This window comes from Elephantulus edwardii, unplaced genomic scaffold (assembly GCF_000299155.1).
Source record: "Elephantulus edwardii isolate Elephantulus edwardi_28Jun2011 unplaced genomic scaffold, EleEdw1.0 scaffold00241, whole genome shotgun sequence".
Lineage (NCBI taxonomy): Eukaryota > Metazoa > Chordata > Mammalia > Macroscelidea > Macroscelididae > Elephantulus > Elephantulus edwardii.
In genome coordinates this window covers 2,705,473-2,716,706 of record NW_006399991.1, presented here as the reverse complement: position 1 = coordinate 2,716,706, position 11,234 = coordinate 2,705,473, and the positions used below count along the sequence as shown (strand labels likewise).

The window sequence follows — 11,234 nt, the reverse complement described above, 5'->3', positions numbered from 1 at the left end:
TCCCTGGCGTACGCCCTTCCCAATTTTGAACCATGCAGTGTTTCCTTGCTCTGTTCTGATGATTTCCTCCTGGTCCAAGTATAGGTTTCTCATTACCATGGTCAGTTGTTCTGGGATTCCCATCTTCTCAGAGTCAGCTAAAAAGTCCAACAGGATAAAAAGGAAGCCACAGACTGGGAAAAAGTATTTGATAATCACATGTCAGATAAGGGACTTATATCTAGAATTTATAAAATACTTGAGCACCACAACAAGATAAAGGGAAACAATCCAATTAGAAAATGGGCACAGGATATGAACAGATACTTGACCAAGGAAGACAGTTCAGATGGCCAACAAGCACATGAAGAAATATTCAAAATCCCTAGCTCTAAGAGAGATGCATATCAAAACAACTATGAGATCTCATCTCACCCCAGTAAGAATAGCAAAATTTAACAGAGTAGCATGCAAGAAATGCTGGCGAGCTTGTGGAGAAACTGGAACCCTTATTCACTGTTGGTGGAAGTGTAAAATGGTGTAACCATTGTGGAAAGTGGTGTGAACCTGTCTCAAAAACTTGCAAATACAGAAACCATTTTACCCAGCAATTCCACTACTGGGAATATACCCTAAATAGACCATAACTGCCACCCGAGCAGATATATGCACACCATGTTTATTGTGGCTTTGTTCACAATAGCAAGAAGTTGGAAACAACCTAGGTGCCATCAACAAATGAATGGATAGAGAAGCTGTGGTATATTCACAAAATGGAATACTATGCTGCATTGAAAAATAGGGAACTCATGCAATATTATTCAAAATGGGTGACCCTGGAGGACATTATTCTTAGTGAAGTATCTCAGTCATAAAAGGACAAATATTGCATGGTGTCAGTGTTGTAAAACAGGATTGATATCGGGGTGGGAGGAAACTCAGAAAGGTGGGATAAATAATATATACTGCATTGAAACAGATAAAGGAGAGAACTGTTTAAAAGGGAAATATGAGTAGGTATTGTTGTCATGATAGGAGTCTAGATTGAAGGCTGCATGGTGGAGTGAACCTGAAGGTAGGGATTGTAAAACAATGAAAGAATTTTTCTTATGCTTTTCCAAGAGAAGAATGTACTTGGGGGTATAGATGGGTAGGGAGAAAAGTGCAACAATGAATGAATGGAAATTTAAAGTCTCTGTAAATTTTCTTTAAAATGAATAGTAATAATAATTTTTTAAAAACCTAATAGTTCCCCTTCTTCTTTATTATGAAGATATACATCATTCGTACTGATGACAGTTGGGAAAATGGAAGAATTAAAAAGAGAAAATAATGATACTACTCAGCAATAGCAGTTTGAAACCAGTTTATTTGTTGCCTATTAGATAAACGTTTTTAGTGACATTTCCTCGTATCACTAGAAATTATTTTTAAAAGCTTCCTTTTTAAAAAAAATCATTGCTTTTGGTTTTATTAGGTGAAGGTATGCATAGCAACTTAATTTTTATCCATGCATACACATTTGTTTGATAACATTATTTTCATTACTCCCTGTGTAGTTGTACTTTCTCTTTTCTGCTCTATAGTTCTGGTTTCTAGTAATTTTCCTGTGATTCTCTCAGGTTCCCTTTTTTAGTGATACTGTCCTGATAATCTTCTTATTGTTTAGTTACTTGCCATTCATCGCTTTTATGATATATTCATTTACTATTTACTCATTTTTTACTCCCCTCTTCCTCCATTGCCATTCCTGGTAAAAATCCAGTGATGAGTCTTTCTGGGTGTAATCCTTTAACAAGAGAATGAAAAGGAAAAATTCACATGTCATAAGGAGGCAGCCATATCAGAAAGTTTCATTGTTATTTTCTACAACTCTAGTGCTTACCAAGCACTGGTAGCTTAATAAATAGGGGAGGTGTGCTACCAATCCAATGGTGAGTGTTTCAGATCCACCATCTGCTTTGTAAAAGGATGGACAGTTTCCTCCCAGGCAATTGATAGCCTATGAAAACATACGGGAAGGTCGAGAGGTCAGCTATTACTTATTTCCCACTTAACAGCAGTGAGTGAACACGCAAACTCGATCGCTGATTCTGGTAATTTTGTCAGGGACATTTTTCTTCTGACTGAAACTAAAATTTTTGGATGTATATAGAAGTGTTCATGAGTATATTAGGATTTAGTCACATTTTAGCAGTGTAACAATTTTATTCTGTTAACTTCATTCTGTCATTGCAAGTTTTGATAGTGTCTATGAAGTGGCTGTGTTCACTTGATAATTCACAAGAAAACCTTTTCTCTTAATAATACTTGTTTTTTAAAGTTACCATATTGCGTTGCAAATAGAGAAACCATTTGACCCAGCAATTCCACTACTGGGAATATATCCCAAAGAGACCATAACTGACATCCAAGCAGATATATGCACACCCATGTTTATCGCAGCTCTGTTCACAATAGCGGAGTTGGAAACAACCCAGGTGCCCATCAACAAACGAATGGATAGAGAAGCTGTGGTATATTCACACAATGGACTACTATGCTGCATTGAAAAACAAGGAACTCATTCAATATTATTCTAAATGGGTGAGCCTGGAGGACATTATGCTGAGTGAAATCTCAGTCGCAAAAGGACAAATATTGCATGGTGCCACTGCTGTAAAATGGGACTGATATCAGGGTGGGGGTAAGACTGAGAAAAACTGGATAAATTGTGTATACTGCACTGAAACAGATGAGGGACTGAATAATTTAAAAGCAATGTATGATTGGGTATTATAGTTATCACAAGAGTCCACAATTAAGGTTGCATAGTGGAATGTACTTGGGGCGGTGGGAGGGGTGCAGGGGGATTGTGTACTAGGGAGGGAGTCTCTCTTTTACTTTTGAAAGAGAGGAGCGAACTGGGGGGGCGGGGGGAGAGGGCTGGGCGGGTAGAGAAGTGCAGCAATGTATGAATGGAAATCCAAATTCTCTGTAAATGTTCATTAAAATTATTAGAAAAAAAAAGTTACCATATTGCCATTTGTGTGAACTTATTGTTGAACAGAAATCAGTTTTCCTTCTAATGAATAAGGCTGATTGATGGTGGCAGCATTGGACAAGTCATTGCTACTTAGAATTATGATTAGTTGATTCACTTACGCTTACATCATCGGAAAGACCAACAGGTATAAAAGTTCATTATGTTAGTAGCAGAAATGAAGGAAACCATCAGTAAGATGGATTGACACCTAGGGGAGCTCTGGTGGCCTACCTGTACAGCAATCCTCAAGGCACACGGTTTGACTACACTAGGTGCTCCGCTGGAGAAGTAGGAACAATCTCCTTCTGTGCCAATTAGATTGGATTCGACGGTACACAACCAAAACAAAAAATAATTGACACAGTAGATGTAACAGAGAACTCAAATATTATCAGCAGTTAGAATGACAAAGGACTGGGTGCCTTGTATACATAGGATTAGCATGAGTCAAAATTGACCCAATGACAATTAACAACAAAGTTGATTGTGAAGTAGCAGGGCTTCAAAACTTATATGGGTTATTGGTAGTTTATGTTATGTTTTACTTGAATACAACTTGTAGTGATCCTGTGACCCTATCCTATTATCCTATGCCTTTCTTGATCAGTTCTGACACACTTGAACCTATTGCTGTAATCACCATTTAAGTCCATCTTGCTGAAAGTTTTCCTCTCCTTCACAGACCCTCCACTTTTCCAAGCATGGTGTCCTTTTCCTAGGAACAACTGCTCCTAGCAATATACAGAAAGTATATGAGATGAATCTTTGCCATCCTTGTTTCAAAGGAGCATTGTGGCTACACTTGTCCCAAGATATATCTGTTCTTTTGGTAGTCCATGGGATATTCAGTACTCTTCTCCAGCACCACAGTTCAAAGGCATCATTTCTTTTTCTGTCATCCTTATTCATGGGATACCTTCCTTAACTATTAGAACAGATGGACACCAAAAAATAAGAGTGGCAGAAACACAATATAACTGTACTATTTGCTTTCCTAATAGTACTTAGTACATAAACCGATCATGTAGTTGCTCATGATGATGAAAGGTCTTCCATTTTCACCTCAAGACTTCCAATATTATCTTGGAGTTGACTTCATTCTAAAATGGAAGAAAAAATGAGCCTGGAAATGCATGTGTTGGCGGTATTTATCATGGTCTAAAAATGATAACAGCCATTTTCATTCATATTCACACTGTCACCGTGCTGGCCAGGATCACTGGTGAATGAAGGGTTATATCATCTATATGGAAGAAAGTAGAGAACAGATATTTTGGTAATTAGCTCCCTATGTCATAATTGTTAGACGATGTGCTTTAGACAGATGTTAAATAAACATATATTTGGTTTTAACATTTGGCACACTTTGAAATGATCCTTTGGGATTTGGTGTGTTGCTAAGTGCTGTTCAATATGTTTGAGTAATATTGACCCTAGGTAGAACAGAATAAAACTCTGTCTGGCCCTACCTCATTCTTAATAATTTCTGTGATAAAGCTTATTATGGTAGCCAGTGTGTCATCCATATTGTCGAGGATCTTCTTTTGGCTGACCTTCTACTTTGATAACATGATACCCTTTTCCATGGGCTAATCCCTCCTGATAACAGCGCCCAGGGCACTTGAAACAAGCTATTGGCATCGCTCCTTCTTAGGAGCATTCTGGCTTTACTTCTGATAATACAAATGTGTTTGTTCTTCTGGCAGTCTATGATACTTTAAGAATTCTTCACCAGCACTGTAATTCATATGCACCAAGTTTTCTTTCATCTTCTTTTGTAAAGATGCGATAAACATCACAGAAGTAAGAGAAGAAAGGAAGCTCCCATTCTAGTACCTTTATGCTCAAGCACTGTACCAGGCCCTTTATATATACTGCTTTTGTAATCTTTACAACAGTACTTTGTAATCTTTACAACAGTCCTAAAGAAAAATATTTGAGTATTATTTTCCAAATGAAAAAGAGTTTTCAAGGCTTCTCTCAGAGTATATAGTTTGTGGGATTGGTTTCTGGGCCCTTTACATTGACCAGTTGACAGTGATAACTTTTTCATTTTTATCTTCCTTTTTGGGATTATTTTCCAGTTTGACTTTGAAGGATCACTTTCTCCAGTTATAGCACCCAAGAAAGCAAGACCTTCTGAGACTGGATCTGATGATGTAAGTACGATTATTCTTTTTTCTACTTAAATTAATTTGTGGATACTTGTATTAGTCTTTCACTTTTATAGTATTTATATTGATTGATTTTTATATTTCCAACATATTTGTTTTATTCCTTTAAATAGTTAATAACAATTACTTGGAAGAGCTGTGCTTTGTTTTCTCATTGTTTCCAGTGATTGTCTAAAAGAACTATAAACATAGCTTTCAATCTCTGGACTGACAAGCTTACAAATAAGTATTGCTGCATGATTCAGTTTGGGTTTATATGTGTTGTGTTGCCTATTGATGACTTACAGTGTGTTTACTTTTTAATGCCGTGTTTCTTCAGTTTAGGTTCTAAAATGTATGGAAATATTCCATGGTATATATAAAGGAGCTCCTCACCCCCCATCCTTTTTGGTTTTGTTTTCTTTAAAATTAAGATAGAAAAGTTTGTCTAAAGTGAGATGCTTAGATCTTAAGTTTATACAGTTTAAGCAATTTTGAAAAATAGGTTCTTATGGAATTCACACCCCTTTTGAGATACAGAACATTTCTAACCCCTCAAATATTTTTGTTTCTATTTTTGATCAGTCTTGTGCTGTTTACAAGAAGTAGTAACATTTCTAATACATATTTCTTTATGTGTTAGAATTTTTCCTGTTCTAAAACCTTATATAAATTAAATGATACAATATATATATAATCTTTGGTACACATTTTCTCTTACCCAACAGAATGATTTTTAGATTTCTCTGAGTTGCTGCAGTTTATTCCTTTTTATTGCTGAGCCTGTATGATTATAACATAGTTTAGTTTCTCTAACTTTTATGAATAAAGCTAGTATCACCCTTCTTTTATAAGTCTTTGTGGACTTGCATTTTCATTTTTTCTAATAATTGCAGTGAAATTATTGAGCCATTGCTGATAAAGACTCATGGTCCCATATAGGTAATACTACTCTGACAAGTAATATATGCAACATTCTTTTTGTTCAGTATCTTTGCCAACTTTTATTTTCAAATTCTTCATTTAGTGTGTGTAAAGTAGTTTCTCTTATGGAAGAAAGCACTGTTGCATTGAATCTGACTCTTGGTGACCCTATAGGACAATGTGGAACTGCCCCACACAGTTTTGCAACTGTAAATTTTGTGGGAGCAGAATACCACTTCTTCCTCCTGCATAGTGCATTGTGAGCTTGAACTACTAGCATTTAGGTCAGTTGCCACATGCTTTAATTACCGAGTCACTGGACTCTTGGGTTTCTTTTCTTTTTTAATTTTCCTTTCCTTGATAACTGATGGCATTTTTGCATATGCTTATCTTATGTATATTTTTTTAAATACAAGCCTTTCTAATTGGATTTAAAGAAATCATTATTCAAAACAAAACCAGCAGCACCATTATTGAGCAATAAAAAAATCTTCATATGTTATTGATGTGAGTTCTTTGTCATATGTGTACATTATGAATATTTTCTTTCAGAATGTGGCTTAACAGTTGTTATGTGCCATCGAGTCACTTGCGACTCATAGCGACCCTATGTACAACAACCCTAAATTCTGCTCTGTCCTGTACCATTCGCACTGTCTGACACTCTCATCCCGATTATCCCAGTCACTGAATCAATCCACCTCATAGAGGGCCCCTCCTGTGCTGTCCCTCCACCCTCCCAAGCATGATGTCCTTCTCCAAGGACCGGTCTCTCTTTACAACATGTCCAAAGTATGTTAGACGGAGCCTCAGAATTCTTGCCTCCAAGGAGCCACCCGGTTTAACCTTTTCCAGGGTGAATCTGTTTGTTTTCCTAGCAGTCCATGGTACTCTCAATACTCTTGTCCAGCACCACAGGTCAATGGCATCAAATCTCCTTACTTTTGAAAAATGTAAGGGTTTTTTTAATTTAAATTTATTTTCATGAAAGTTTACAGAGACTTTGGATTTCCATTTATTCATTGTTGCACTTTTCTCCCTGCCCATCACTCCCTGCCCCCAAATACACTCTTCTCTTTGAAAAGTAAAAGAAAAATTATTGCATTGTTATTCAGTCCGTCCACTCCATTATGCTACCTTCATTCTGGACTCCTGTCATATCAGTAATACCTAATCATGTCAGTCCTCTTTTATAACTGTGGCATTATGCCATTTTTGTCTTTTTGTGACTGAGATATTGCACTCAGCATAAGTTTTTATGGGTTTGGTTTTTTTATTATTTCCTAGTTTGTTGTTGTTGTTGTTATGTGCCGTCGAGTCGTTTGCGACTCATAGCGACCCTATGCACAACAGCCCTAAACCCTGCTCTATCCTGCGCCAACCGCACCGCCTCTGACACACCCATCCCGATTACCCCAGTCACCAAATCAATCCATCTCATAGAGGGTCTTCCCCTCCTGCGCTCTCCCTCCACCCTCCCAAGCATGATGTCCCTCTCCAAGGACCCGTCCCTCCTGGCAACATGTCCAAAGTATGTCAGACGAAGCCCCAGAATCCTTGCCTCCAAGGAGTAGCTTGGTTTAATCCTCTCCAAGATGAATCTGTTTGTTTTCCTGGCAGTCCACTTTTTAATATATGGCTATTGTTTTCCTATATCCATCCAGGAGTTTATGAGTTAGAGTAGCACATGCACACACACACACACACAAATTCAAAATCTAGAACATGACATAAGCCTATTCTAAACATAAGGAAATAAGCTATAAGTAAAAACTAAAACATATTCAGTACTTAGAAACAACAGCATAATCAGCCTCTGTACAATTCAGGTGATTATTAATACTGCTGACTCAACATTTTCTAAAAACAGCAAGATAGGTATGCTAACTGAACATAATAGACTATTTTTTTGCAGTAAAAAATTATAAAGTTAATTGATTTTCCATTTAATCATCATAATAATGTTAAATCATAATATAATTACACTTTTCTTATTTCTTCCCTGTTAACCTGTCTTACCTTGACTTGCCTCTTGGGCTCTTTTTGGGAGGCAGATGAAGCTCTTTTGACCTTTTAAGGTTGGTTATTCTAAGGATTGAATGCCTGTTTGGACGTGTTCTTACCAATACACAGATCAGTTCGGTCGTCACTGAACCTGCATACAGGAGGACCTTTTAATATAGCGAGTACATCAACTTTTCTTTGTCCTCTCAAGCTTTGCTTCAGCATGTTTTCCCTTTGTTTTGATTTATTTATGCTCCAGTGCAACTTTTACAGTCGTTTATGATACTTATTTTGGTTTTTTTATTGCTCCTCCATTTTTGTAATGATCTTTTGCTTTCCTATGGATGATATCCTTGATATTATCCCACAACTCATCCAGTCTTTAATCACTGGTGTTCAGTTCCTCAAACCTATTACTAAGATGATCTTGAATCAATTCCGATGGAATTGGTTCAAGATCATATCTTGATTCCTGTGTACTTACTTTAATTTTCTTCAGCCTCACTTTGAACTTTCATATGAATAATTGATGGTCTGGCCCATAGTTCACCCCTGGCCTACCTTTGACTTCTGATATTGAGCTTCTCTAATGATTTCTTCCACAAATATAGTCAATCTGATTCCTGTGCAGCCCATCAGGTGAGATCCATGTGTAAAACATTGTGTCTTTTTAGAAAGGTATTTTTCAATGAATAAATAATTGAAGATACAAAGTTTGCTCATTCTACTTTCAGCCTCATTTCTGTCAATAATTCCATATTTCTAACTACAGTTCCTTACACTTTCCAGCTTTTGCATTCTAGTCACCAGTTATCATTAACACATCTTGATTGCATGTTTGGTTAATTTTGACCTGCAAGATTTGTTAAAAATTCTCAATTTCTTCCTCTTTGGCGCTACGTGTAGAAGTGTATGTTTGAATAATATTCATGTTAAGAGTCTTTCTTGCATGAGTATGGATATTATCCTATCACAATATTGTATTTCAGGATAGGCCTTGAAATTGACTTTTTTACTATGAATGCAACATAATTCTTCTGTTTTGCATACCCTGCAAAGTATACCATATGATTATCTCATTCAAAGTGGCCAAAGGTGGTCTATCCCATCTCAGTAATTCCTAGTTTGTTGATGTTTATATGGTCCATTTTGTTTTTAACAATTTCCAATTTTCCAACTTTTAAACAGCATACATTTCATGTTCCAGTTATTAAAAGATGTTTGTTATTGTTTTTCCTCATTTCAGCTGACTTCTAATCTGGGCTCTGCCACTGTACTACAGAACTATCCTCCTTCTTGTAGTATTCATAGAGTTTTCAAAGGCCCATTATTTTAGAGGTGAATGGCCAGTCCAATTTCCTAGTCTGTCTTAACCTGGGAGCTCTACTAAAACCTGTCCATCATGGGTAACCCTTATGGCATTTGAAAATGGAATTTAGTATCGTAACCCCTGTTTATCTCAGTGCAGCAAACTTACAGACAAGTGCTGTATCACTTAGAACAAACATGCCAAAGTAAAAGAGGTAATCAGAAGATTTCAAAGGGCTGCTTGAGAGGACAAAGAAAATGGATTGTGCAGAGAGCTGGAATTAGAGAATAAAAAGGGAAGAACTTTCTTTGCCTTTCTCAAGCTGAGAAAACTGAAGAACAGATGTAAACTTCAAGTCACTATATTGAAAGATGGTATGGATAATAGGCATTTGGTGCAGAAGGTCAAGGACTACAGCCTGCAATATGGATTGAAGCTCAACATCAAGAAAACAAAGATTCTCACCACTGGGCTGAAACACAGCATCATGTTGTTAATTGCTTCAGTTTGCTTGGCTCCACAATCAAGACTTTTGGTAACAGCAACCAGGAAATCAAAAGACAAATTGCATTGGGAAATTCTGCTGTCAGATTGTTGTACCAGGGATATCACTGCAGATGTCAGATGGATCCTGGCTGAAAATAAAGAATGCCAGAAGAATGTTTTTGTGTGCTTTATTGACTACACAAAGGGATTTGGCTGTGTGGATCATAACAAGTTGTGGATGACATTGAGAGGACTGGGAGTCCCAGAGGACTTAATTTTGCTCATATGAAACCTGTGCCTCGACCAGGAGACTGTTTTGTGAATAGAGTAGGCAGACAATGCATGGTTGAAAATTAAGGAGTGTGTCAGTGTTGTATGTACCTATTCAGTCTGTATGTTGAGCAAATTATTTGAGAAGCTAGACTCTTATGAAGAAGGATGTGGCATCAGGATTCCTCAATAACCTGTGTTATGCAGATGACACAACCTTCCTTGCTGAAAGTGAGGAATGTTGCAGAACCTGCAGAACCACTTGTTGCAGAACATCAAGGAATGCAGCCTTTGGTATGGATTGCATCTCAATGTCAAGAAACAGATTCTTACCACTGGACTGATAGGCAACAACATGATGGATAGAGAAGAGATTGAAACTGCCAACAGCTTCATCTTACTTTGATTTATAATTAACACTCTTGGTACCAGCAGTCAGGAAATAAGGAGATGTGTTGCACTTGGAAAGTCTAGTTAGGAACTCTCTGAATTATCTGAGAGCAGTGGTGTCAGTTTGAGGACTAAGGTGCATCTGATTCAGGCCATGGGCTTTCTGATTATTTGCTCTGCATCTGAGAGGTGGACTTTGAATAATGGTGACAGTAGAAGAATCGATACCTTTGAATTGTGGTGTTGGAGAAGAGCAATGAACATCCCATGGACTGCCAAAAGAGCAAACCTATTTTGTGGAGACAATGAAGCTGGAGTGATCTTTGGAGGCAAGAATGATGAGCCTTCACCTCACATTCTTTGGACATGTTACTTGGAAGGGCTGATTCTTGGAGAGGGACATGATGCTTGCAAGGGTTGACAAGGGAGAGAAAAACCCTTGACCAGGTGGATTGACATAGTGACTGCCACAATGAACTCTAGAGTGTCACAAAGCATGAAGTTGATACAGGATAGAGTAGGGTTCAGATCTGTTGTTCATAGGATTGCCATGAGTTGTACTCCTCTCGATGGCACCTCACAACAATGCATAATTCAGCCCAAAGATGAAGAAATTGGAGACTTTTCCTAACCAGGGAGCTTTGGTGGCTTAGTGGTAAGAAGATGTGCTGCAGTTTCAAAGACAGTTCAAATT

The 11,234-nt window shown here is 37.4% G+C and overlaps 1 protein-coding gene across 1 annotated transcript in view; it reads left to right on the top strand.

Moving 5' to 3' along the window:
• ANAPC1 (anaphase promoting complex subunit 1) overlaps nucleotides 1–11,234 on the top strand; it is a 199,411-nt gene that overhangs the window by 63,975 nt on the left and 124,202 nt on the right. Inside the window, exon 17 of the mRNA XM_006898935.1 lies at nucleotides 5,089–5,163. Within this exon, the coding sequence (XP_006898997.1) occupies nucleotides 5,089–5,163 (75 nt within the window). The remainder of the gene's footprint in view (nucleotides 1–5,088; nucleotides 5,164–11,234) is intronic.